Source organism: Apodemus sylvaticus, chromosome 20 (assembly GCF_947179515.1).
Source record: "Apodemus sylvaticus chromosome 20, mApoSyl1.1, whole genome shotgun sequence".
Taxonomy (NCBI): domain Eukaryota; kingdom Metazoa; phylum Chordata; class Mammalia; order Rodentia; family Muridae; genus Apodemus; species Apodemus sylvaticus.
Genome location: NC_067491.1, coordinates 1478695 through 1506026, shown reverse-complemented (window position 1 = coordinate 1506026; position 27332 = coordinate 1478695). Strand labels below are relative to the sequence as shown.

At 57.6% G+C, this 27332-nt stretch overlaps 1 protein-coding gene across 8 annotated transcripts; it reads right to left on the bottom strand.

Annotated features, from left to right (window-relative positions):
• Window positions 1-930: 930 nt before the first annotated feature.
• On the bottom strand, window positions 931-27039 carry Tcf3 (transcription factor 3). 8 transcript variants are annotated; one of them, XM_052164670.1, is made up of 19 exons: window positions 26702-27039; window positions 24338-24469; window positions 21357-21429; window positions 15071-15144; window positions 14839-14917; window positions 13922-13989; window positions 13337-13469; window positions 12652-12704; window positions 10904-11006; window positions 10678-10835; window positions 10470-10599; window positions 10107-10165; window positions 9939-10017; window positions 9264-9337; window positions 8659-8817; window positions 8456-8582; window positions 7104-7239; window positions 6681-6916; window positions 931-1611 (listed from the first exon to the last, which is right to left on the bottom strand). In XM_052164670.1, the coding sequence occupies exons 2-19, from the start codon at window positions 24410-24412 to the stop codon at window positions 1469-1471; spliced, it is 1959 nt and encodes a 652-aa protein (XP_052020630.1). In that variant the 5' UTR covers window positions 24413-24469; window positions 26702-27039; the 3' UTR covers window positions 931-1468. The 8 variants fall into 8 exon arrangements, with proteins under 8 accessions (XP_052020630.1, XP_052020631.1, XP_052020632.1 ...); XM_052164671.1 differs by having other exon boundaries at window positions 8659-8814; XM_052164672.1 differs by having other exon boundaries at window positions 12652-12701.
• Window positions 27040-27332: the final 293 nt, after the last annotated feature.

Below are 27332 nucleotides of genomic sequence, written 5' to 3'. Positions count from 1 at the left end.
TCGTGAGGACAGAGGTCAGCACGGCACAGGTATGAACAGTGTTGTGGTGGGTCCTGGTGGCCTCACCATCATCCTAACAAGAGACTAGGATGCCACTGGAATCTGAAACATGGGTAACAATACCTGGGAGTGGACCCAGGGACCAGTCTACAGATGTGAATATAGGAGGCAGCTGTGGGAGCAGAGGCTTGTGTGATGTGCCAGCTGACCCACCTCTACAGCTGGAATCAACCCACCCAAGCTGCTAGGCACACCTGTGTGTGTGTGTGTGTGTGTGAGATGCCTGGATCCACCCCAAACCTGGGCCACACCTTCCGGTGGCAGCCCACATGAGGGGGCACGGAACGAGTTTAGCTTTTGCTTTTTGCCTGCTCGCCCTCACTCTCACTGGCAGGTTCATCTACTCTGCTGCTGAGGCACTCGCTCGCTGGTGTCAGAACCCCACACACGCCCCTGTTCTTTAGGATTCCAATGCAGACTGAAGATCAGCACTCCCTAGGAGTCCTACAGGACTGGATCGGGACTCCTGGGACACTGAGTAACTACAGGATTCTTGGACAGTCGCTGTTGAGAACACCCAGACCATGGCCTGTAAGCCATCCTAGTACCCTTACTCACATATATACATATCTCTATTTATTCTACCAATTGTTACTTTAGAGGCACAGGTAGTTCCATGGGGGAAAGGAGTGTGCATTTAAGTCTGGTGGGAGCAATTAGACAGCCCGTTTCACACGAGGGGCAGAGTACCTGGTTTAGCCAAGGAGCACATGCCTGGCACAGACAGGCCCTGGGTTCACGTGTACTGGGAAGGGGGCATGAGACATCTAGACCTTGTGCCAGGACAGGGTAGGGGTGACCCTTAGATCAACACTGGGTCCTTTGAATGCTCCTTTAATAACCTCAAAGACCATAAAACGTGACGATAAATTCTAGAAACAGGAACAGACGTGAGACTTTTATACAAAAATTTGTTGCTTACAAAACATATGGAAAAGAAAGCTAAGGGAAAAAAAAGACGCGGAAGGCCTCATTCTTGCTAACTTTAGTCTACATTAAAAAAAAAAATCTGAAAACTAATGTTCCTTTATTCTCCTTTAAAAAAAACGAAAATGCTTAGGCACGATGTGCTGGTGGCTCTGAAGTAAAAGCCAGTCCCCGGCCGCCCCTGCCAGGGCATGGCCGACTCTTCCGTCTTACATAGTTAAGGCATCTTTTTCTCCTTTCTGAAAAGTGAGCACGCTGCTTTGTCTCCAGTTCCGGTTAATCGAGAGGAGGAAACTCTCTTCGGCTTGGTTACTGGGGCCAAGGCAGGTGGGCTGCTCAGTGCCGCCCCCTCCCCAGGCCGACGTGTCCCCAGAGCCCTCTGCCCATGCCACGATGGAGACCTGTCTCAGCCAGGACCGCCCTGGGTGCACCCTGGGCAGAGATGCGGTGGTCCCTGGTCCAACGAAGACCCTGTGACGGCTCACAGGTGCCCGGCTGGGTTGTGGGCCTCACCCAGGCCCGGGTGGGCGGCTGACAGTGCCAGCTGTGGATCCCCGACCACGCCAGACACTTTCTCCTCTTCCCGCCTCTTCAAGCAGGCTGCTTTGGGGTTCAGGTTGCGTTCTGGGGGAGTGGGGAAGGAGAGAGCAGTGGGAGACGGTCCTCAGGTGGGGACAGAGAGGGGTGGGACTGTGCTGGCCACCCTTCGAGGCCAGCAGCAGCGAAGGACGGGACGGACTGGGGTGGTCGCAGCCTACCTCGCACCTGCTGCTCCAGGCCCAGGATAACCTGCACCGCCTGCTGCAGGATCAACAGCTTGGTCTGCGCCTTATCCGACTTGAGGTGCAGCTGGCACATGCGGCCCAGCTCCCGGAAGGCCTCGTTAATGTCCCGCACGCGCACCCGCTCCCGAGCGTTATTGGCCATCCGCCTCTCCCGGTCCCTCAGGTCCTTCTCCTCCAGGGACAGCACCTCATCTGTACTGCTGGGTCACAGCACCGAGCCTCCGTCAGCGGGGGCCGGGCCACTGCGTGCTATGTGTAATGTGTGAGGGTAGAAAGGATGTCATGGGTGACGTGATGGTGGTGGTGGTGTGGCACTGTCGTGGCATCGTGGGTGGCAGCCAATGAGTGACGGCAGCTCTGCAGTGTGGACAACTGTGCAGTGTGCAGGTGACACACCCCATGAGCATCTGTCTGTGTGTCCTTAGACCATGTCTCCGGGAGGCCAAAAGACAAAGGCCTCACTGTCCCCCAGCGTGTGTAGAGGGAGGCAGTGCCTTACCGGGCAGTGGGGTCTCAGTTGTCCCTGTCCCTGCTGACTAGTTTCTTGCTGTCCCTGCTCATGGCTCAGGGAGGCAAACAGCACTTGGGCCTGAGCCCTGCACCCCAGAGCCAGTCACCCTGCTGGGTCAGGAGCATCAACTCCTAGGCCCAGGGACCTGCCTGTGTCCTCCACTATGATGGACACCCAGGACAATGGTTCCAGATGACCGAACTCAAGGGTCACACCGTTCCTGCCCATGGTCGAGGGTGAGCCAGGCCCCGTCCCATCTGCTTTCTGGCTGAGGCCTAGCACCATGCCCTCCGCTCCTTATGTCTCCTGCCACCCTTGAACCTATCAGATCCTTCTGGGTGGTGGCAGTTGCCCCAGACCTCAGGACAAGCGCACAGACCAAACTGCATGTGGGCACCAAAGGCTGTGTGCCCTTCCCTCCAGTCCCTGCATGGCCTTATGGGACAAAAGGCCCCTAGGTCACGGTGCGGTCAGTCCTGTCCACAGGGCGGCAGGTGCGAGGTGTGGGGCGGTAGGTGGCAAGCGAAGGCAGGGGACAGCATGAAAGACAGACAGACGGACTCAGGAGACACAGGGTGGGCTGCGCACTCAGCCACCACAGAGACCTCGGAGTCAAGGGGAGAGTGGGCAGCTATGCAGACCCCACCATGCTGCAGGAGAGAAAGGGTTAAAGGCAGGCAGGCAAGCAGGTAGGCAGGCGGGCAGGCAGGGCGAGTGCAAGTTAAGGAAGCAGCCAGCGGTCCAGCTGTTGTACTCCCTGGGGCAGGTGGATTAACACCATCAGATGGGGAAACTGAGGAAATACTGTGGGATAGGGAAGCTTCTAGGTTGAGCAATGATGGTGGCTTAGACACCAGCTAGTGCCTCTGGGATCTGGGCTGGGGGTGGAGGTGGCCCTAACAGCCAGGCTCTGCGCTAAGGCTGGGCTGGGCACAGTCTTAGTTGAAGTCCTCAGGCCACTGAGCCAATGTGGCAGAGTCCAGGCCTGTCAGAGGCAGGCCTAGGATCAGCAAGGTGGGAGGTAAGTCAGTCAGCACCGGGGCCAGCAGGTATGAAGGGGGGAAGAGGGACCGACCTAGAGGGTGACTGACCAGCAAGGAACAACCTGTGGGACACTGCAGGGACAGAGTAAGTGCAAGGGACAGCTGATGTTGGGAACAGCTGGTGTGGATGAGAGTGGATGTGATGTCAGGCAATGTAGATGGGGACAGCCAGTGTGGGGACAGTCAGAGTGGACAGGGACAGTCAGTGTAGATGGGGACAGTCAGTGTGGGGACAGCCAGTATGGGTGTGGCCAGTGTGGTGACAGAGTGGGGACAGTCAGTGTGGGTGGGGACAGTCAGAGTGGGTGGGGACAGTCAGAGTGGATGGGGACAGTCAGAGTGGATGGGGACATTCAGAGTGCATGGGACAGTCAGTGTGGGTGGGGACAGTCAAGTGTGGGTGGGGACAGTCAGAGTGCATGGGACAGTCAGAGTGGGTGGGGACAGTCAGAGTGGGTGGGGACAGTCAGTGTGGGTGGGACAGTCAGAGTGGATGAGGACAGAGTGGATGGGGACAGTCAGAGTGGATGGGGACAGTCAGAGTGCATGGGACAGTCAGTGTGGGTGGGGACAGTCAAGTGTGGGTGGGGACAGTCAGAGTGGATCGGACAGTCAGAGTGGATGGGACAGTCAGAGTGGGTGGGGACAGTCAGTGTGAGTGGGGACAGTCAGAGTGGATGGGGACAGTCAGAGTGGATGGGGACAGTCAGAGTGGATGGGGACAGTCAGAGTGGATGGGGACAGTCAGTGTGAGTGGGGACAGTCAGAGTGGATGGGGACAGAGTGGATGGGGACAGTCAGAGTGGATGGGGATAGTCAGTGTGGGTGGGGACAGTCAGAGTGGATGGGGACAGTCAGAGTGCATGGGACAGTCAGTGTGAGTGGGGACAGTCAGAGTGGATGGGGACAGAGTGGATGGGGACAGTCAGAGTGCATGGGACAGTCAGTGTGAGTGGGGACAGTCAGAGTGGATGGGACAGTCAGAGTGGGTGGGGACAGTCAGAGTGGATGGGACAGTCAGAGTGGATGGGACAGTCAGAGTGGATGGGGACAGTCAGAGTGGGTGGGGACAGTCAGAGTGGATGGGGACAGTCAGAGTGGATGGGGACAGTCAGAGTGGATGGGACAGTCAGAGTGGATGGGGACAGTCAGAATGGGTGGGGACAGTCAGTGTGGGTGGGGACAGTCAGAGTGGATGGAGTCAGTGTGGGTGGGGACAGTCAGAGTGGGTGGGGACAGTCAGAATGGGTGGGGACAGTCAGAGTGGGTGGGGACAGTCAGAGTGGATGGGACAGTCAGTGTGGGTGGGGACAGTCAGAGTGGGTGGGGACAGTCAGAGTGGGTGGGGACAGTCAGAGTGGATGGAGTCAGTGTGGGTGGGGACAGTCAGAATGGGTGGGGACAGTCAGAGTGGGTGGAGACAGTCAGAGTGGGTGGGGACAGTCAGAGTGCATGGGACAGTCAGAGTGGGGACAGTCAGAGTGGATGGAGTCAGTGTGAATGGGGACAGTCAGAGTGGATGGGGACAGTCAGAGTGGGTGGGGACAGTCAGAGTGGATGGGGACAGTCAGAATGGGTGGGGACAGTCAGAGTGGGTGGGGACAGTCAGAGTGGATGGGACAGTCAGTGTGGGTGGGGACAGTAAGAGTGGGTGGGGACAGTCAGAGTGGGTGGGGACAGTCAGAATGGGTGGGGACAGTCAGAGTGGGTGGGGACAGTCAGAGTGGATGGGACAGTCAGTGTGGGTGGGGACAGTCAGAGTGGGTGGGGACAGTCAGAGTGGATGGAGTCAGTGTGGGTGGGGACAGTCAGAATGGGTGGGGACAGTCAGAGTGGGTGGGGACAGTCAGAGTGCATGGGACAGTCAGAGTGGGGACAGTCAGAGTGGATGGAGTCAGTGTGAGTGGGGACAGTCAGAGTGGATGGGGACAGTCAGAGTGGGTGGGGACAGTCAGAGTGGATGGGGACAGTCAGAATGGGTGGGGACAGTCAGAGTGGGTGGGGACAGTCAGTGTGGATGCAGACAGTCAGAGTGGATGGGACAGTCAGAGTGGATGGGGACAGTCAGAGTGGGTGGGGACAGTCAGAGTGGATGGGGACAGTCAGAGTGGATGGGGACAGTCAGAGTGGATGGAGTCAGTGTGGGTGGGGACAGTCAGAGTGGGTGGGGACAGTCAGTGTGGGTGGGGACAGTCAGAGTGGGTGGGGACAGTCAGAGTGGGTGGGGACAGTCTGAGTGGATGGAGTCAGTGTGGGTGGGGACAGTCAGAATGGGTGGGGACAGTCAGAGTGGGTGGGGACAGTCAGTGTGAGTGGGGACAGTCAGAGTGGATGGGACAGTCAGAGTGGATGGGGACAGTCAGAGTGGGTGGGGACAGTCAGAGTGGATGGGACAGTCAGAGTGGATGGGGACAGTCAGAGTGGGTGGGGACAGTCAGAGTGGATGGGGACAGTCAGAGTGGATGGGGACAGTCAGAGTGGATGGAGTCAGTGTGGGTGGGGACAGTCAGAGTGGGTGGGGACAGTCAGAGTGGATGGAGTCAGTGTGGGTGGGGACAGTCAGAATGGGTGGGGACAGTCAGAGTGGGTGGGGACAGTCAGAGTGGATGGGACAGTCAGTGTGGGTGGGGACAGTCAGAGTGGGTGGGGACAGTCAGAGTGGGTGGGGACAGTCAGAGTGGATGGAGTCAGTGTGGGTGGGGACAGTCAGAATGGGTGGGGACAGTCAGAGTGGGTGGGGACAGTCAGAGTGGGTGGGGACAGTCAGAGTGCATGGGACAGTCAGAGTGGGGACAGTCAAGAGTGGATGGAGTCAGTGTGAGTGGGGACAGTCAGAGTGGGTGGGGACAGTCAGAGTGGGTGGGGACAGTCAGAGTGGGTGGGGACAGTCAGAGTGGGTGGGGACAGTCAGAGTGGATGGGGACAGTCAGAGTGGATGGGGACAGTCAGAGTGGGTGGGGACAGTCAGAGTGGGTGGGGACAGTCAGAGTGGATGGGGACAGTCAGAGTGGGTGAGGACAGTCAGAGTGGATGGGACAGTCAGAGTGGGTGGGGACAGTCAGAGTGGATGGGGACAGTCAGAGTGGGTGGGGACAGTCAAGTGTGGGTGGGGACAGTCAGAGTGGGTGGGGACAGTCAGTGTGGGTGGGGACAGTCAGTGTGAGGCAGGACTGGTCACTAGGGCCAGAGTGTGGCAGAACTGGGCAGGACGGTCAGCTCAGGGAGCAGTGAGTGCAGGGCCCTTCTGTGTGGAGGAGGTGTACAGACTGCTCGGTGAGGGATGGTCACTGCATTCTGGCTTGGGCAGCAGGGAAGGAGCATCGCGGAGGCGCGGGGCGCGAGCCGCCCACTGACCTCGCACCTGCTGCTCCAGGCTGAGGATGACGGCCACGGCCTGGTGCAGGATGAGCAGTTTGGTCTGCGGCTTCTCGCTGCTGAGGTGCAGCTGGCACATGCGGCCGAGCTCCTTAAAGGCCTCATTGATGTCGCGGACCCGCAGGCGCTCCCGGGCGTTATTGGCCACCCGGCGCTCCTTCTCCCGCTCCGCCTTCTGCTCTGGGGGGAGAAGGTCGTCCTCGTCCTCGTCTGGGCTACGGGGGAGGGGAGCCAGGGGCCAGAGGGTGACAGTGAGGTGATGTGGCAGCCTGCAGGACCTCCCGGGGTCTGTGTGCAGTGTGATGTACGTGTGTGTGTGTGTGTGTGTGTGTGTGTGTGTGTGTGTGTGTGTGTGAGACATATGATGTGTGCGTGTGTGGCCCGAGGGGAGGGGTTTGGCACCTGGTGCGCGTGCGTGGGACCTTCAGGTCCTTCTTGTCCTCCTCAGTGTCTGCCGCCGACGCGATCTCCTCATCCTCTTTCTCCTCCCGCTTGATCTCACTGGCGCCTGCTGCTGCGGCGCCTGCCCTCCCGAGTCCTGAAACAAGCCAGGGATGAGGGGCGGCAGCCACCCCTGGAGAGGCCCCTTGCCATGACAGCTCCAAACAAAACAAGGCAGGCAGGCAAAATGGCTGGCTGCCCCCAACACTGGTTCCCTGTATCACTTGCTCCCTTGCTCCCAACTGGAGACACTGGAACGCCCAATCCACGGAGGCCACACTGCCAGAGCTAGCACTATGGCTACCAAAAGTCACCTAGAATGCAGAGGCAGCAATGTTCCCGGAGCCCACGGGGCGACTGCAAGGGCCTGTCCGAGCTTCTCCTGCCTCATCCTCCCCACAAGGCCTGCTCCACCCACGGGCCTTTGCACAGGCTGTGCCTTCTTGCTGGAGGCTCCTCTGTATCAGCCCCAGACTCAGCAGTAGCCACGCCCTCTCTGCCCAGGATCCTGGGCCCGGCCTTGTGCCTCAGTGTCCCCAAACAAATCCCAATACAATAGTTCCAAGATTGTAGGCTATAGAGAGGATCTGAACAGTGAGTCTACCTGATGGCTCTTGGTCCCTTGGTGGCAAGCGTGTGTGTGTGTGTGTGTGTGTGTGTGTGTGTGTGTGTGTGTGTATGTATGTATGTATGTATACCAGCAAAGGATGTCAAGTGTCTAGTTCTTATCATGGTCTGTCACTGAGCCTGAACACAGACTTTCAGCAAAGCTGGCTGCCGGCCAAGGATCCTCCTGCCTCTGGCTTCCCAGTGTTCGGTTCCACACACTGGCCACGCTCCGCCTTTCACATGGCTCACGAGCTATGAACTCCGGCCATCACACTCATGTGGAAGCACTAATCTTGGCTCCCCAACGTCAGCTTTCAGTTTTGAGGCCGGGGCTGGCTGATGGCAACTCTCTGGCCCACGAGCCACCTGTCCCCGCCTGCCCGGCATGGATGTCCAGCACACATCTGCACTTTTTTTTGGGGGGTGGTGGTTGGATTTGGCTTTTTCGAGACAGGGTTTCTCTGTATAGCCTGGCTGTCCTGGAAGTCACTCTGTAGACCAGGCTGGCCTCGAATTCAGAAATCCACCTGCCTCTGCCTCTGCCTCCCAGAGTGCTGGGATTACAGGCGTGCACCACCACCGCCCGGCATCTGCGCTTTTTACGAGGCTTCAGGTCCTCGTGTTGAGCAGATTAGGCATGGACTAAGTCATCCTCCAGCCCTGAGGGACACTAATTCTGTCCTTCCCTCCCTGCAGGGACTTACCACTATAGGAGTCTGGTGGCCTCTGCGAGAGGTCAGGGAGGGAGCTGGGCTGGCTGGGGAGGCTGGCATGGTTATGCAAAAGGCCAGCACCACTCGTGAGGCCATCCTCAGGATGACTTCCCCCGACCTACGGAGGAGAATGACATGTCAGGGTGGCTGGCGTCCCTCGGTGACACCATCCCCTGACTCAAGCTGATACTCACCAGGCCCGCGTGCCGCCCGCCCAGTGACATGGGGCCCGCAAAGCTTGTGGTCAGAGCGCCATGGCCAGGCAGAAGTCCATGGAGATCGGCAGCGCTGCCAACAGCGTGGCTTCGAAGGACATGGATGGCCTCGTCCAAGCGGTCCTCCATCTTGCTCTGCTGTGAGGGAGGGCCAGGCAGGCACTGAGGGGAGCGCACAGGTCCCTCTTCTGCATAGTTATTTGCATCACATCGGATGTCCCTCTGTGGCCTACTCAGACCTGTAATCCCCTTGCCTTGCACCTGAAGGCACTTTAACTCCTAATCCTCCTGCCTCCACCTCCCAAGCACAGAGATGGCAGGCATCAGTCAGTCTCTGCAGTGCTGGTGAGGGACTCAGGGCTGGGCACATCCCGGGCAGGCCCTCTGCGCACTGAGCCCCAGCAGCAGCCACTGGTCCCTGCCCGTCCTTAAAGACCGTGCTTCCGGGCTCGGCACGGCCTCCCCTGTTCGGAAGCCACCAAGACAGGGACTGAATGGACTTCTCTCCCAGGACGGCTCCAAGTAGCGGCGGTGTGAGACAGAGTAGCCCTTGGAGCCCTGACCAGCAGGGAGGGGACACTCACCAGGCCATGGAGACCTGCATCGTAGCTGGGGGATAAGGCACTGGGCGCTCCTGCCCGGGGCCACTGTGATGTCCCTGGAGAAGGAAAGGTACGAGTGGGAAGAAAGGCAGTGGGGACAGGGAGTACAGCTTACCCATGGCAGGACGCACGCCTGACATGGCCCAAACACCAGATGCTGGTGCAGTCTCCCAAACTCCCTCTTTCCTGACCGAACACAACCCCGATCCTAGAGGAGTCAGCCCTGACATCACTAGCTTGCACGGGGACACATGGGGACAGCAGAGGCCGTTTGTCTGTCCTTCCTAGCCTGGGCTCACTGCTCCTAACTTAAACAACAGGCAGCTCCAGAGAGGACCAGACAGGCCGAGACGAGGACTGGGGTGGGACTCGCTCTGTAGACCAGGCTAGCCTCAGACTCAGAGAGATCCATCTGCCTGTGCCTACTGAGTGCTGCTGGGATGGCAGTCCTGTGCCAGCATGCCGGGCAGAGCCGGTTACTGTCAGCCCCGACCTCCCAAGTCTAGACACCTCCAGCGTCCATTTCCCCTTGCTCCTCACCAACGCCCCAGCCATATCCACCCTGGAGGGGCAAGCCTGCCTCACCCCGATGCCATCACCTCTCACTACCTGGCCAGACCTATAGACTGGAGACTGCCCACGCCCATCCCCACACACCTGGCAGGCCCTGGGGTGAACCCACAGGCGTTGAGGGGCTAGGCGAGAAATTATTGCTGGAGTGATCCGGGGAGTAGATCTGCGGTGGTGCGGACAGAAAGATGGACAATCAGGGCCACGAGGCGGGTACCAGAAGCCCCCCACTGCCATGCCCAGACCCCTGCTCACCGAGGCCAGTGCCTTCCCAAGGGCATCCCCTGAGCTGCTGGCTGTAGTCCCTCGGGTGCCTGTGGGGAGAGGGGAGCCTGGTGCTGTGTACCTCCATTACTGTGTTCCCACCCACCCACCCACCTACTCAAGTGACCTGTATCGAGGTCACGGACACCTGCCTCCCAGTTGAACAAGGATTCTTTTCTGCCTCAGTTTACCCCAGAACAAAGTGGAAAACCTTGTGCCAAGGCCAACCTGGGTCAGACAATGACCACGCCCTCTGGTTCCGGGGGCCAGCAACTGACTCTTCTCCATGGCCAGCGATGCCTGCCCACCCCAGGGCTCACACCCAGGCCCAGCGCGCCCCAGGTGTAGCCTCACCTAAGAGGCTGTCGGCCCCGCTCACAGGTGGCGTGTGGCTGGAAGTCCCACTGTAAGTGCCGGGGGCAGCTGAGAAGCTAGATACAGCTGGGAGCGAGCCGTTGACCTCGGACCCGTGCAGCTGGTAGCCCTGAGGAGACATCAGTCAACAAAGGGCAGGCCGGGTCGAGGGGCTGGCACTCCCCAGGTCCCCTGGCATGGCACCTACCATGCGATCTTGCTGCTGGAGGCCACCGAAGGCACTGCTGCCCACAGAACTGCTGCCCGGTGCCAGAGGCAGAGAGGATGAGCCGTCGCCTAGCATGGGCCCAAAGCCCACCTGGCCGGGGGGACTCCAGAGCTCAGCTGAGGGGTGCAGGCTGCCGTCTGTGTGGAGGGGGGTTGTGAGCCAAGAGACCCTGGCCCTGCAGAGCCCCCCAGAGAGCCCCACGCACCTGCCACGTAGAAGGGGGAGGGGTAGGCGCTGCTGGGGGTCTTGGCGGAGGGGTAGGCTGCGGCATCCCTGCTGTAGCTTTCTCCTGAGCTGGGTGGATACACCTGTAGCAGGAGGGAACAGTCAGGCCAGTGGTGGGGACAGTGGCTCCCCGCTGTTTGCTTCCACAGCTATGCCCAGGCCCTGGAGTCTGAGGTGCTGGAGACCTAACTCCCCTTCACTACCACTTAAGATGCTTCTGCCTCGCCATAACACCTTGACCTGCCTCATGTAGCAAACTCCTAGTAACCCCTCAAAGCCCCACCTCCAATGTCCAGCTCTATTATTCCTTGTTAGCATTTGCCAGGTTTGGAAACTTCCCTGTCCTTCTGAACACAGAGACAGAATCCCAGCATAGCATCTACTCCTGGTTCCGACAGAGAAGGCACAGAGGAGACCACAGCATTGGCCCTGACCTGTTCCAGCATTGGCTGGAACTCTGACAACTTGGAATAACAGAGTGGGGCTCTGGCACCAATGTCTGCCCTAGCATAGGACTCAGGAGGGGATCAGCTTGCTCATGCCTACCCTGGTGGAGGACTATGGTGGGGATCAGCTGCTCATGCCTACCCTGGTGGAGGACTATGGTGGGGATGGGCTGCTCATGCCTACCCTGGTGGAGGACTATGGTGGGGATGGGCTGCTCATGCCTACCCTGGTGGAGGACTATGGAGGGGATCAGCTGCTCATGCCTACCCTGGTGGAGGACTATGGTGGGGATCAGCTGCTCATGCCTACCCTGGTGGAGGACTATGGTGGGGATCAGCTGCTCATGCCTACCCTGGTGGAGGACTATGGTGGGGATCGGCTGCTCATGCCTACCCTGGTGGAGGACTATGGTGGGGATCGGCTGCTCATGCCTACCCTGGTGGAGGACTATGGTGGGGATCGGCTGCTCATGCCTACCCTGGTGGAGGACTATGGTGGGGATCAGCTGCTCATGCCTACCCTGGTGGAGGACTATGGTGGGGATGGGCTGCTCATGCCTACCCTGGTGGAGGACTATGGTGGGGATCGGCTGCTCATGCCTGCTTTGGCAGAAGAGCAGATAGCAAGTCTCTGTTAGCTGCAGGGTTAACTCCCACTTAGCGTAAGTGGGTTCTATTGGACACAGTCTCTGATCTCAGCTCTGACCCCCCAAAACCATATGTATATTTCTGGGCAGCCTCCCAAGGCCCACCCTAGTACTGCTGTCAAAGGAGAAGCTGCAGGGTCCGGGGCCACAGAGGAAGCAGACATGCTTTTATATATGAGGTGCTACTGTGACTCTCCTGCCTTTACCTCCCAAGTGCTGGGGGAGGCAGCCAGGTTGGAGAATCCAGCATACTGCCTTTCTTTGCGTGATTAAATCACAGGCACACGGCGCCATGAGCCACTGAAGGCTAGCCACCATCTGCTGGGGTTGGCAAGTTGCCAACTGCCAGGCCAGTAGGCGGAGACACTTACAGCCTTGGCAGGTGGGTGTGGCTTAGGGAGAGCAGGACCTGGCTACCCCGGCCCCCACTTAGAGGAAAGGGGGGCGTGAGGTGGGACCCGGGAAAGGGCTTCCCTGGGGAGTAGGGGAGGAGGAGTGCACACTCAGTTCACACACATGTGGCTGCAGCAAACCTTAGAGCTCACGCCTGCTCACCCTCAAGACGTGGCCGCAGCTTCTGGATGGGAAACCCAGGAAGCCATGGCAGCTAAAGGCTCTAGGACTGTCCCACTCACCGAGGAAGGAAGACCAGGCGGAACCTTCCGGACCTTCTTGGGCTGTGTATCTGCTGAGAGCAAGAGCGGAGAGGAAGGTCTGTCCACTGCCGTCTCCACATGCCCTCGTGTGGCCCCTACCATGCTGTGGTCAGATCCCAAGAGTGCCACACGCCTGACACTGGAGGGGCCTCGTTAACGCAGCCACTAAAAGCCTGATGTTTGCCAGCACAGAGGAGACAGAGGCAGGCGATCTCTTTGAGTTCCAAGTTAACCTGGTCTACAAAGTTCCAGGACAGCCAGGGCTACATAGAAAGATTCTGTCTCAAAAACAAACAGATCTAAAAACCTGGGGCCCACCCATTGGGACACCAAGATGCCAAGAAAACATCTTGGGGGCTGGGGCTGGGTCTGCACAGAAGAGCTTAGAGCAGGGGAGTCAGCCTGGCAGTCCCAGGCCAGTGCACCCTGGGGGCCGCATGTCCTGTCAGTGCATATCCAGCCACCAAATGTGTGGCCCTGATTGCAAGTGTGATTGGTCCCTGCTCATGCTGCCCCAGGGGACACCCTGGTGACCACTGAGGCTCAGTGGCACCCACTGGGCCTGGCGACAGGTCTATCTCCTGCTCATGGCTGGCATCCAGCCCAGGATCCGTCTCTGCCACAGCTGCCCCTCCAGCTCTCCATGTCCCCAGCCCTCACTCACCCAGGCCACCATCTGCAGCTCTCCGTCGGGGGTTGCTGGGGAATGAGGGACAATACTGAGAGCCGCTCTTGACCCCTGATGGGGACAGTGGTCCAGGACTGCTGATGCCCAGCTCACCTGGCAGGAAGCCAGCCTGAGAAATGGGGATACCAGGAAGTTGAGGATCACAGTTAGAGCCGTACCAGTCCCTGAATGGAGACCCTACGGTGCCAGCTGTGGATATCACTGGCAGAAGGGCCAGGTGGGGCCCACGAGCCTCACTGGTGCACAGCCCCCAAGACACGCCCTCTTCTTAACCATCATGCTCCACTTCACAGTCACAGTCACACAGGGTAGAGTCCACCCTGGGCCTTGTCTGCGGAGAGCCCTGTGACAGCCAGGCCAGGGCTGTGAGAACCACACCCCATAGGCTCTGTCCCTTATGTGGGCCAACCCGACTTGGGGACTTGAGAGGTGACATGACTACCGTTGGTGCACAGTTTGGTCCCGGCTGGTACTTAGCAACTGCAGTGCCCCTGGCCACAGTTTGGGCCCTAACAGTCACTGTGGAAGTCAGGCTGGCTCCGCCCTTCTGCCTCGGTTTACCTGACTGAGGGTGCCGACACTGGTGTCTCTCCCGAAGGTGGCATAGGCGTTCCGCTCACCGCCCTTGCCTGCACGGGACAGAAAGACATCACAAGCAAGCCCAGGAGCATCCCTCACACAGCAGGAGTCCCACGGGGGGGGGGGGGGGGGCCTCTGGTAGAGCCCCGCCTGTGCGGACTTGGCAGCCCATGCCCCAGACACAGGATAGGGAAGAAGGGTTCTCCTAGCAACAGCGAGACCGGCTGAGCAGCAGGCTTTCCCGTTACTCTGCTTGGCTAGGGTTTATTTACTATCTTACGTGTATGAGCATTCTGCCTGCATTATATACACATGTATACCATGTGTACCTAAAAGAGGTCATTGTGTCTCTTGGGCCTGGACTTATAGATGTCGCCAGCCACCATGTGGGTGCCTGGTGTGAACCTGGATCCTCTGCAAGACCAATGAGTGCTCTTAACCCCCAAGCCAACCTCCAGCCCTGATTTGTTTCGAGACAAGCTGGAACAGACACAGCTGGACTCTATGGGAACTGCCCGATGGCCCTGCCACCCCGTCAGGCAGGACACCCAAGGCAGAGGTGGGAAAAGGAAGCCCAAAAGAGAACATGTAGCCCACAGCGGCAGAGGCCACTTTAGGCCACAGTGGAAGGAGCCAGGGTCAGCGCTATCCAGTTCCGGACTCTCGAGCAGAACCAACTTTCCCCAGTTATAACCAGCACCTTCCGGCTTCCCAGGCCTCCTGATCCCACTGCCTGGTGGCCAAGGACACAGACAAGGCTAACCAAGCACCTATATGACAAACGGCATCGACTCACTGCCTGCCGATTCCCAGCCTGGGCTACTGTCATGATGACCGATGCTCCCCTACCCCACTGTGCAGAGTCCCTCACAGGATTACCACAGGGTGGCCACACTTACCTCCGAGCCCGGTTCCTAGGAACGTGGAAGGCGGCAGGCTGCTGTGGGAGTCACTGAAGTGGGCACCTTCGCTGTATGTCTGGGGGAGACAGCCAGGGTTGAGGGGTGGGGCCACGTGCTCCAGGCTAGCCCTGTAAGCTCCTCACTGTGGCTCCGCAGCACTGTCAGGCTGCTCACAGGCTGGCTCCCCACCTCCTGCCCAGGAGAGGAGCCCCAGGCCCAGGCATCTTACCCGGCTAGGGTCAAAGGGAGAACTGTTCTGCTCATTGTTGCCCCAGGAGCCTGAGCTGGGTCGGTCCTCCAGTCCTGCAGGAGGCAAAGAGACGTCAGCTCCGTTCTGTCCCTCCCTCGCCCAGATATGCCCAACAGCAATACGCTCAGACGCCTCCATCCTACGCAGCCCAGGATTCCGTCCCTACGAAGGCTGCTGTAGCTCAGTAACAAGAACACTGGCTGGCTGTCTCTCCTAGAAGACTCCTACTCATCTGTCAAAACCTTAGCTACTGTGCCCACTTTTACTCCCATGATCCAGCCTCTTGCTCAGATCTGTCTGATCATGCAAGGCTGGGCGCGTACTCAGAAATGGTCAACAAGGTTCATAGCTCCTCAAGGACAGGGACATGTCTCCCCAGTACAGGGCCCCCACTGCGGAGGCCAGCGAGTCCAGTGGGTGGGTAAGGCAGACTGTGAGACGTTGACAGGCACAGCTGGCTCAGGTTTCTGCAGCTGCAGAGGAAGGTTGAGGGTTAACCCGCCTGGAGAGCAGAGGACCTTGTCCTGAGGGGCGGGGTAAGGCAGGGCTGGGCCCTTATCTCCCCCAACACTCCTCACAGGCTGCTAACGGCCTACACCTCTAGAATACGCTTCTCCACCTGCAGTAAATTTGTTTCTTCCAGGAGCCCTGGGCCCTGCCCCTGTGCACAGGAACCACAGGGTCCAAACGTGATTCCTCCCTGCCAACTGGGCTGAGTGGCTCTGCCGTGTGGCTCAGTTTCCCATTTGTGAAACTGGACTGAAGAGTCCATTCCAGACTCCAGAGGGACTCCTGCGCTCACCCTTGCACCCTGCAACCCAGACCCCATGTCCCCAGCTCCATAGCAGAAACTTCCAAACCCCAGAGACTTGCGTGTGAGGCTTCAAGCTCACCAGCCCCTCCCTGGAGAGTCCTGTTGATGGCGGTCTAGGTCTAATCTGCATAATTGTGCATATTACTCTCCCAGCCTCATGAATATTCACCCCAATTACAGCTTCCTGTTTCCTGATAAAGTTCCAATGAATTGGCAGTGGGGGGCTGGGATACAGCCCTGGGGGCTTCCAGGAACCCTGCCAGCATCAGGTGCAGTCTGTGGGTATCTATACCCCAAATTTTTAGCTGCCCACTAGGGCTTATGAGGCTCGGGAGGGCGGGTGCAGACCCCAGGTCAGCTCTGGGCACTTTAGAAGCCCAGATCCAAAATGATGGCCTTGGCCTGCCCATGTGACTCCGGTACTCCGCAAACACTGCCCCCACCCCCAAAGAGCCTGGTAATACTGAGGATTCCACAAGACCCCCAAGACCCTCTAGCACGAGCCCCATCCTTTCCCATTCTATAAATACCAAAACTCAGGTGACCCCTCCCCCGCCCCATTAATACAGTTATTAAAATCACCCCACTGATAAATTATGCATCTTAATAACCCCAACATGAATATTCATAGCAGTTTCTCTGCATACTAATTAAAACGTTCTAATAGAAGACGTTGATGTCAGGTTCCCTGCCGCATCCTCTCTCTTGATCTTTTCCCGTCCCTCAAGGTGAAGCACTAAGAGGAAATTGGGAAGAAACAGGCGCCTCGCAGGAAAGAGCACAGGGTTCACTCCCAGCCAGAGCTCGGCTCAATGACTGAGCTCAGCCAACGTAGGGGAGCACCACAGGCCCACGCTTGGTTTTCTATTCTTTTGATGGGACTGTTGGCTCTTTGGTTCATGACTTGTGTTTTATAAAGAAAGTTTTACTGGCACACAGTTCTGTTCGTGTGCTGTCTACAGCTATATTCACAAGAGGGATACTCTCACTACCTATTATATATTATTAGGCCCATCGTGGAGAAAGTCAGCTGCCCTGGCGTGGAAGAAAATGTCTCGAGGACATCAGCTCATAGCACCAACTCTTCACAAGCGTTCTAATCAGACACCCCCCCCACACACACACCAGCATTTCTTGTCCTTGCTCCCACAGCCCATCAAGGGGGACAATGCCAGCCGCATGCGGCCAGTGTTAGATCACATCCACCTGAAGTCCAGCAGACAACACCAAGCCTGACAAAGCTCTCAAACGAAGCCTGCGTCTGTCCCACGAGCTCCTCCCAGGACTACTGAGGTCAAAAGAAAGCTTGGGACCAGTCTAGTCTTTACAACACATCTCAAAACTCAAAAAGAACCAGGCAACCAAGACATGTGCCTTAGCATATCCAGGATTCCCAAGCTCTCACAGGGGGATTCTGGGTGGGAAAGCCACCCTGACCATGCCCCAAGCCCTCCAGGAGAGGATTCTAAGCAGAGGCTCCACCTTGACCACGCCCCTAGCCCTCCCTGGGGGCTGGGTGAGACCCCACCCCTGACCACGCCCCTAGCCCGTCCTGGGTGGGATGGGCGAGGCTCCACCCCCTCACAGTGAAATCTTGGGCAGAGGCTAGGACTAGAGACGTTTGAGGCCCTGGGCTCCATCCTAACACACGCTCCCCCATCAAATCAAAAAGATTATTGAACATTTGGATTTTAAAGTCCAGGAAAGAAAGATAAGAACTTTAAGAAGAGGAATCCAGATGAAAGCATCGAGGTGTCGTTGCAAACACTGCTTCTCAGAGGAGCAGACGCCACAGCACAAGATCGATCCAGCAGATACAGGAGAAGGAGCCAAGGACAAAGGGACAGAGGCGGAGGCAACCTTACAGGCAGCAGGGGAGCATTCGCAGTGACCGGAAGCAGAAGGCCCTGCTTTTGTTTTGAGGCTCAGGGATCCCCTAGCCCAGGCTGGCCTCCTCCTGAGTGCTGAGATGTCCAGATCGTACCCCACACTAGGCTTGAGTGTTTTTTTTCCTTCTCCTAAATATACAGCGGTGAGTGGAGGAGACAGACACAGCCTGAGGCGGTGAGTGAAGGAGACAGACACAGCCTCAGTAGGGTTGGCTGGCAGAAGGATCGGAGATGCTAGCAACTGAGGGGCAGTGTGTGGTTAACAGTCACGTGTGGGCACCGGGAGAGGGCTCGGACGGGAAATGTTTGCTGGCACAAGCGTGAGGCCCTGAATTCGATCCTCAGAACCCACCTGAAACGCCAGGCACAGTGCTACATACACTTGGGACCCCTGCACTGGGAAGGTGGAGACAGAGCTCCCTGGAGCCCACTGGCTGGCCAGTTTACCTGAATAGGTGAGCATCAGGTGGAGAGACAAACTTTGATCCAAAAAACACTGCACAGAGTGATTACAGGAGACACCACTGTCAGCTTCTGGTATACATAGACAGAGACACAGATGCAAGCACCCTGCCCCCCCCCTCTCTCTCTCTCTCACACACACACACACACACACACACACACACACAGACAGATGCACGCATAGAACAACATGAGAATCACAGAAAGAAAAGCCACCAAGCACACCAGGTTGCAAAGGCACAAGAACAGCAGAACTCAGACCTGCTCAGTTTTTTTTTTCAACTTGACACAGGCTAGGGCATCTCGGAGGAGAAATCTCCATTGAGAAAATGCCTCCGTCGGATTGGCCGATGGAGCGTTTCTTGAACTGGGAAGGTGCAGCTCACTGCAGCCCCAGGCAGCTGGTCCTGGAACGCAGGCTGAGCAGCTATGGGAGCACCCCACCGCAGGCCCCGCTTCAGCAGAGACCATCTCCACCCCAAGCTGCTTTTGCTCCCAGGGTTTATGGTGGCAACAGAAATCACACTGGGATACTCTAATAAGACTCACTGTGACACTTGTCAGCTATGTGGTTTGTGACAGGGTCTCACTATGTAGCCCAGGCTGGCCTGGAACTGAGGGATCATCTGTCTGCCCAGTGCTGGGATTAGAGGTGTGGCCACTGCGACGGTGTTCTTGCCTTCCATTCTAGATTCAGCCCCAGTGAGCCAGTAAAACAAAGGTGAACGTGAGACGAGCCCCACGGGGCCAGCCGGTCAGTCGGAGGTTAACAGCACTGCTGATCGAGGCCCCAGGACCGGTTCCCAGCACCCACACGCAGACGCAGGGACTCTGATGCCCTCTTCTGGCCCCTGTAGGTACCAGCCATGCACCCAAGTCACAGACATACATGCCTGCAAATGCCCCGTGCAGCTCCTTGTAGAAGGAAGCTCTTGGAGGCACTTCCTCGCCCTGCGAACCGTCCCCAGTTGTTCTGTGGTCTGACTCAGCGTCCCTGCTCTTCCACTTTTCACTGAAGATGAAAATGCTAGTGAAGCCTTCCTATGTAAAGTGTGAGTACAAACCAACAAGGGTTGTGAGGTGGGTTATGGGCAGCCCGATTCAGTGAGAAGGACCCTAAGTTTCAGCCTCCTGGTGGGGTGACTACTTCATCCATGTCCTGTATCTGTGATAAACAGGGACTCCAAGACTATATGATCCCAGGTCATCATGTAATACGGAGCTGGAAGTTCTTAAGATATACTTAAAAAAAAAAGGACAGGGTCTTACTACATCACTTTGGAAGCCTGGAACTCCCCCATGTAGACCAGGCTGGCCTCTGTCTCCCCAGTGCTGAAATTAAAGGTATACACCCACACCTGGCCTAAGATGTATCTTTTAAAGTTGATCCAAGCCAGACAGTGGTGGTGCATGCCTTTAATCCCAGCACTCAGAAGGCAGAGGCAGGTGGATCTCTGTGAGTTGCAGGGCAGCCTGGTCTACAGAGTGAGTTCCAGGACAGCCAGGGCTATCCTGTCTTAAAAAATCAAATAATTAGTAATTTCATAGGACTGGCAGCAGGATAGGTCTCCTTGCGGCACCTGTCTCCAGAGATGATTCCAACCTGGGGGGCAGCGGGGGCAGGGGTGATAGAAAGAGTGGAACCAGAGCCCCTTCCTGCAACCCGACCTGTGTCACACAGGAGATGTAAGGAGCGACCACGGGTGGGGCTGTCTACAGCACAGTGACTGACGCGCGGGCTGCTATGTGAGAGCCGGCACTTGGGTCCTTTATGAGTTTCCATCGCTTTCATGAGACTTAGGAGTCATTCAAAATGAAATGTTAGCTGGGCAGTGGTAGTGCACGCCTTTAATCCCAGCACTCTGGAGGCAGAGGCAGGCAGATTTCTGAGTTAGAGGCCAGCCTGGTCTACAGAGTGAGCTCCAGGACAGCCAGGGCTACACAGAGAAACCGTGTCTCGAAAAAACCAAATCCAAAAGAAAAAAAAATGCTGACCAAAACGCAGGAGGGCTCAGGCCGTAGCGGCGACTCAAGAGTGGTAGGCTAGCCTGTACTAACAGGGCCCGGGGGAGCCACTCTGCGCACCCTCCTTTACGTGCCTTGATCATCAAGAAAGAGGTAAAATCCTTTCTGCAACCCAGGTTGGCAGAAGTGATGTCCCCTCCGAGGTGACATAGCTCTCAATGTACCTACTGAAGTAAACTGACCATGAGGGCCAACCCACAGGGTCCCTGTGACAGGCCACACAATCCTATTGAAAGGTGAAAGGGCCACATGCTAGGCTTCTCAGGCCCAAACACCAGCCTGGTACCCAAGGGTCCAAGGTGTGGCTGAGGGCAGGTCTGGAGGGTAAGACAGGCCAGACAGAAGCCAGCGATTGGTTCTGCTGGGCCAGGCTTGCGGGAAGAGGCCTGTCAGGCTGTGCCAGCCGCAGGGGCCACCTCTAGGCTTCCGCCCAGGTGTTGATGGCGACGACGACGCAGGGTTAAGGGTCTGGACGACAGTGGCTATGAACAGGGAGGCCCTGTCCACCTGCCTCACAGTAGCTAGCAACCTGACCTTACCCCATTGCAGCAGGAAGCCTGGGCATTATGGACTGGGGGATGCTTCCGGGGTGATGGGAGCCTCTGGGGATTTCCAGGCCTGCAGCAGTGCCCAGATGGCCCTCCCTCCACTTCCTCAGCCCAAGGGGAAGGCAGGCGCAGCGGTGACCGATGGCCCTGCTTTCGGTCCGGTAGGGTAAGCAAGAATGACCCACGCCAGCCTCCCAAGTCTACTCTTCCCACAGGAGCCTTGCTGAAGAACCAACCGGCCGGCCCACGGTGCATCACCCCACACCCACGCCAGGCTGTCTATGGGCTGCTTCACTTTCAAGATATTACATATCCTAGCTCCTAGGCAGTCCTAACCCACCCATGGACTTGGGCAAGCACGATGATCATGTTTATACCAAATGTCTAACAGCTGTTCAAAAAGCAGTCTCTGGGGGAGGCCAGGCTGCAGCCTGGGCCTCATAGTTGGAACAGACAAAACGTGGAGACCTGGGTTCCAGTCAGTCCAGCTCAATGGGTTCTAGAACGACCACACCCCTCAGTCCTACCTGAGCCTGCAAACTGTGTTCCCGCTAGGGAGGCGGGCCGGCTCTTCCCATTGGCCACAGGCAGTGGGAACATCTGTGGGAACAGAGAAGAGACAGGTGAATGGAGCGGTAAAGCTGTGAGCGGCTGGGGCGTCTGGCTGGGGCCCACAGACTAGGTGCCCTGGAGTTAGGCCGACAGGGAGCACACACTCAGGAGAGGGCATGGCTTACGACTGGCTCTGCGCTTGTAGAGCCTTGAGTGTCACTTGTTTTTCAGGCAGGGTCTCACCTTGGCTGACCTGGAAACTATTCAGCCTACGCTGGCCTCAAACTCACAGGGACCCACCTGCCTCTGCCTCCCGAGCGCTGGAGTTAGTTACAAGTGTGTGGACATTTTGTTTTTTGAGACACCACTTCTCACCTGGAGATTGCCAAATAGGCTAGACTGGCTTGCGGGAGCGCCCGGGCCAGCTCTGGTGCCCACCTCCCCGGTGCTGGGGTACAGGTGGGTGCCTCTGTGCACCACTGGCCGTTGGGCTTGAAATCAGACCCCAGCACTCTACCCACGGAGCCAATCTCCCCTGCCGATTCTGTTTCTGAGATGGGCATTCCATAGTTCAGGCTAGCCTTGAATTTCTGATCCCCCTGCCTCAGCCTCACAATGCCTCAGAGGTGACATGTTCTCTCCCTTCCCAGCTGGACTAAAAAAAAAAAAAAAAAAAAAAAAAAACCCGCTTGCTCAACAGGTGGTCCGTGAGAAGCCCAGGACAGGTCTGAAAAGGTCACTCCCCAGCCGGCAGCCCACGTGTTCAGACATCCCTAGACACCACGCAGGGCCCCCACTTGTCTGATCGAGTGGCTCACTTAAATCCACCATGGGCGGACTGTGAGACCTGTGTATGTCACTCAATACACACAGTGCCGGGAGGTGTGGCTACCTGTAGTAAGGGTAAACCGAGGTTGTCACCCCAGCGCTTAGGAACTGGAGACAGGATAAAATCATTATTGGCTACATACATAGGTAGTTAGAGGCCACATGAGACCCTGTGTCAAACAAACAAACAAACAAACAAACAAACAAACAAAGGGAGGGGACTGAGGTGCTAGGTGGCTGGGCTGGGTGTGTGTGAGGGTCCTGCAGGAAGCACATCACCACATCTGCTCGCATCTGCCCAGTCTTTCATGCCCACAGTGCTACATCTCTGCACGTTAAAACGCTCAGAGGCACAGACAGACACACCACACACACCAGCCAGATCCCAACCACAGAGGCCCAGATTTCACCTGTGTGTGGAGCCTAAGTGACTGAAGGGGGCCCACACTGTCCCCTAAGTCATGCCCTAGACAACTAGGCAGTGACATTGTAGGCCCACAGCCAGCGTGTGTGGGGTCACCATCCCTATCCCTCAGACAGGAGGAGGAGCAGTGGCCACACTGCAGTTTAGTCTGGGGCCGGCGTGGAGCTGCAGAGGGAGGCTCTGTCTCGAATGGGACCGGAGAGACAGCTCTGAGGGTAACTCGCTCTTCCAGAGGACCGGGATGAAGTTCCCAGCAACCACGTGACTGCTCACAACTGTCCGTAACTCCAGCTCCTAGCGATTGCCTTCCTCTGACCCTCCCGGGTACCCTGCATAAACATGGCACACAGGTGCTTTCTCTCAAGTTCGAGTGCTCTCTCTCTCTCTCTCTCTCTCTCTCTCTCTCTCTCTCTCTCACACACACACACACACACACACACTTAAATAACTAAAGGAAGAATAAAAACTACGGAACCTGCCTCCCACCTCTTGGCTACTTGAGTCCCACTTCGAGAGGTGACTCTTCCCCGCCTTAATCTCGGTTTCTCATCTATGCTGCAGGATGCCCTCTCTTGACCTAAATCAGGAGAGATCCTGGGCCCTGCTGACTTAAGAGGGGGTGGCCCAGAGGCTCAGGGTTGCTCCCATGGGTCCAACGGGCTGAGCTGCACCCCAGGCTGCTGTGTTCCAGGCCACTAGGCCGTGACCTGACAGTTTAACAACAACAAACTCCAGCAGGCCGGGCCTCTGCTTGTTCAGCCTGGGGCAAACCAAGGGGCAGTGGGCCTTAAAAATACCAGCAGGGCCTTCCGGAACCCAGTGGCTCAGTCCCCGAGGCTGCGTTTCCGCAGGGTGGCTGGGGCTGTCTCAGTGTGGGCATGCTTGTTTTTGGTAGAATTCTGTGGCCTGGGGCCCTTGTGGGGATGGTCAGGGGAGCTCAGACCGGAACTTTCAGGGTGCAATGGTGCTTCTGGGGGTGGGGCAGAGATTTCAAGAATCCAGAATTTAGAAAAACATGCTGCTTCTTGAAGGACAGGTCTACTGCCCCTCCAGGGTGCCCACTGCACAGATGGACGAACTGAGGGTCCTAGGCTGTGGGGATGGACACCAGGCGGCTGTGGTTGCTCCAGCTCCTTATTGGGTATTTCTGGGCTCTGTGACTTCTGTCAGCCAGCAACCTCTCTGGGCATTTACATAGCTGGAGAAAAAGAGCAGGCACTGAGGCTGCTGCTGGTTGTATGCTAATGCAGCAGGGCTGAGGACAGCCTTCCCCAGGCCACAGAGCCTCCCTCACCTGCCAGTACTCAGACTGAGGAGAGTTAAGTCACCAGTTCTTTTCTAAGGTCCCCAGCGTGGGCCAGAACAGCCTGGAACTTCATTCTCACCGCCTGGGACTTCCATGGTCACTTTTGTAACTCAAGGCCATGAGCCCCCAGAGGCACGTGAGGCTTCTGCAGTGGCCATGCTGGGGAGCACGCAGAGCCCTGAAGAGCCTTCCCTCTCGGCTCAGCTCTCCCCGTGGAGAAGCAGCAGGCAGCATTTCTTTGGCAGACATCACCAGGCCTGTGGTAGGGAGTTCCATTTCCTGAGACTCCCCCTACGCTTGCAGGCTGGGGGTCCATTTCTTCTGGCAGACACGGCCCCTTCAACCCTACTTTCCAGCCTGGGAGCAGGGGGAAAGCACTGTGGCACAGGCTAGCTCACCATGCTGAAGTCCAGGAGGTCACTCAGTTCTTTGTCAGAGCCCACGGGTGCCATCCTCTGAGACTGGTTCATCATCCGGCCAGGGCAGCAGGTGTCAGAACTGGGGTGTGTTCCCCAGGCCTAGAGACAGCCCTGTGGTGACACCGGGGGACAGGAGGGGAGGAACAGAGGGATTGAAAGCATTGAGTGGACATTAGACGTGAGGCCCTGGGGACAATGGGGGCCCTGGAGGAGGAGGCAGGCAGGAGCCCGGGGTTCTGGGGTGATATGTAGACTCTTCTCAAGAGCAAACGGATAGCTTGGGGGTGCGTGTATGAAAACCCCAATTCCCAGAGGCTCACCAGAGTGTCAAGTCTCACATTTTAAAGGGGTCAAGGAGGGAAGGGATGGCCCGGGCTCTGCCTCCTCCAAATAAACTCGGTGGAACCTTCCCATAGAGCTGTCAGAGAACACCCAAGACCCTGATCACCCCCAAATTCAAAGGAAAACAAACTCTGAACTTCAAGATTCCAGTGGGTGAAGAGGACCCACAACTTCTCCTCCCTCTCACCCCCCCCAAACCCAACCTCATTCAGAAAAATTAAAAACAAAACAAAACAGAACCAAGTGAGCCGTCTTATTGTCAGGATGTATCCGGGAATTATTCCCAGTCAAGTCTGAAAACATCCTTTTACCAACATCACCCTGGTGGGAGGGGGAGGGGAGGTCACCAAGACCTGGGATTCCCCTCAGGTCCCAGGGGCTCTGCTCCACCAGCGGGGGAGGGGACCCACCTGCCAGGCCCAATCCACCCACCCCAAGGAAGAGTAAGCGGCCAGCACACAGTTAAAAACGTTAACTTTTTTTCCAGTGTTCCCCAGAAAGGAGAGGGTGCAGCGGGGATCCGGGACCCCACAGGCTGGGGAAGGAGATTCTGGGGTTGAGGGAAGACCCATGTCCAGAGGCTGAGGAACCCCAACTCTTTTGTTTGTCAACTCAGGCGCAGTGTGCAGCAGAAACCTAGAGCACCCCGCCCCCGCTGCTTCTTGTCTTTTTTTTTTTTTTCATCATTTTTGGAGGACGTGTGAAACTGACTTTTTTTTTCTTCTAAGTTGTATGAAACCACACTTTTTTTGTGGGGTATTTGAAACCGATTTTTCTGGGTAACCCCAGGAGCGGTGAAACACTGCTCCGATTGGGGGCAGATGCCACAAACACTGGGGAGGGGAGGGGAGGGGAGGGGAGGGACAACCTGAGTCTTCTTGGATTGAGGGCAGGGAGGCAGAATTGGGGACGACCCTTCCTTCTCCTCCCTCCCCCATTCCAGCAGCCAGTGCGGGAGGAGGAAGGTTGGAAGTTCTGAGACTCTCAGAGGCCACCACCGTGTCCCAAACCCTGAGCTGTGCCTCGCCCCACATTAACACAGAGCAGATGTTCCGTCTCGGGGTCCCTGTGTCTCCCCTCCTTCTCTGTACCCAAAGAATCCTTTCTTGTAGCAGACAAAAGGACTTGCTCTCTTTCCTCCAAACTCCAGCTTAAGAGAGAGTGTGTGTGTGTGTCACGCGCGGGGGGGGGGGGTGAGGGGGGTGAGGCATCCTTAAGTGTGTGTGGTGTGGGGATTTGGGGAGCCCCAAGTTAACGAGGTGAAGATACTGGCTTGCTCTTCCTTCCAAACTCCAGCTGGGATGGAGATTTGGAGACCTTCCTGGCTGGGGGGGTGGGGGGGCTGGGAAAGGGACACCTCCCTTAAAATTCCCATGAGTTAGGGAACCCTAGGTTGTGGAGTGGGGGGACAATCCTCACCCTTCCAAACTCCAGTAGGATCAAGGGGACACCTCAAGTGAAGGGGTGGAGGTGGGTGGTAAAGGGACAGCACCTCCCCTAAGATAACCACGAGTTGTGTGGAACCACTAGCTAATGGAATGAGGGGGTGGCCCTCTCTCTTCCCTCCAAACTCTAATTCCGATCATGAGGACCCCTCTCTAAGGGTAGACGGAAAGGGAACACCTTCCCTAAGATCCCCACGAGTTGGAGAACCCCTATCTGATGAAGTTGGGTGACCGTCCAAAGAGAACCGTCACAAAAGAGGCCTGGGCAAAGTTTGCTCCCAAGTGCGCGCGTCCCCTCCACGTCGCCCCCCTCTCCAGGCGCGCAAAGTTGAAGACAGAGAACAATGCGCCGCCGGGCCCGGGGCCCTGTGCAAGGGGGAACGCGTGCACCCTCCCCCCGGGGGCTCACCCCAGCCCTAGCCTCCCGGCGGACCCGAGAGAGACCCAGAGGTAACTTTTTTTTCTCATGCACTAAGCAGAGAAGGGGGGGTCCCCACCGTGCGCGCGTCCCCGTGAGCCCCACGCGCGCGCCCGGGGCCCCTCCGCGTGCGCTCACCTGCTGGGCGGGGGCATGCACCGGGTGCACCGGGGCTCCCTGCTGCCCACCGCCCTCGGGGACCCCGGGGACAAAAGGGTGGCAGGCGCGTCCCCGAGGGTCGCGCGTGGGCGGCGGGAGCGCGCAGGGCTCGGGGTTGCGCGTCCTTCCTCCTCCCCACTCGCGTTCGCGTCGCCTGGCCTCTCTCGAGCTTCTTTCAGAGCAGAGGCCCCGCGGGAAGGGACTGTAGCAGAGGCAGCGGCGCGCGGCGGTGGCCCGCGGTGGCCCGCTACGCCCGCAGCCGCCGGCGCTGCCTCATCTTCCTGCGGCGGGAGACATGTTCCGCCCCCCCACCCCGCCCCGCGCCGCCCGCGGAAGCCACGCCCCCGAGAGGCCACGCCCACCATCGCCGAAAGCCACCTCCCCTAAGTCGCTGCGGCCGCGCCCCGACCGGATGCACTCCACGGATCCCTCCACTACCTCTTGAGGCTACAGTAACATACACCACCTCACAACAGTCACTACCAAACACCCACAACGATTACCACGACACTAAGGATCAACCAGTATCTAATACTAAAGTACTTCCGGCAGAGATTTTTTTAATCTATCAAACCGAGGCAAAGCCTTAGGGACTATCTTCCTACGCGGC

Bases quoted from the DNA above. Each gene is read 5' to 3' on its own strand.
- Tcf3 (XM_052164670.1), bottom strand. From the start codon at position 24,412: ATGATGAACCAGTCTCAGAGGATGGCACCCGTGGGCTCTGACAAAGAA. The intron at 15,145-21,356 runs GTAGGACTGAGG...TGCCTCCTGCAG, and splicing joins AACACAGTTTGCAGGCTCAG to GACTGGAGGACCGACCCAGC. The intron at 10,836-10,903 runs GTGCGTGGGGCT...CCCTCCACACAG, and splicing joins CTCCCCCTTCTACGTGGCAG to ACGGCAGCCTGCACCCCTCA.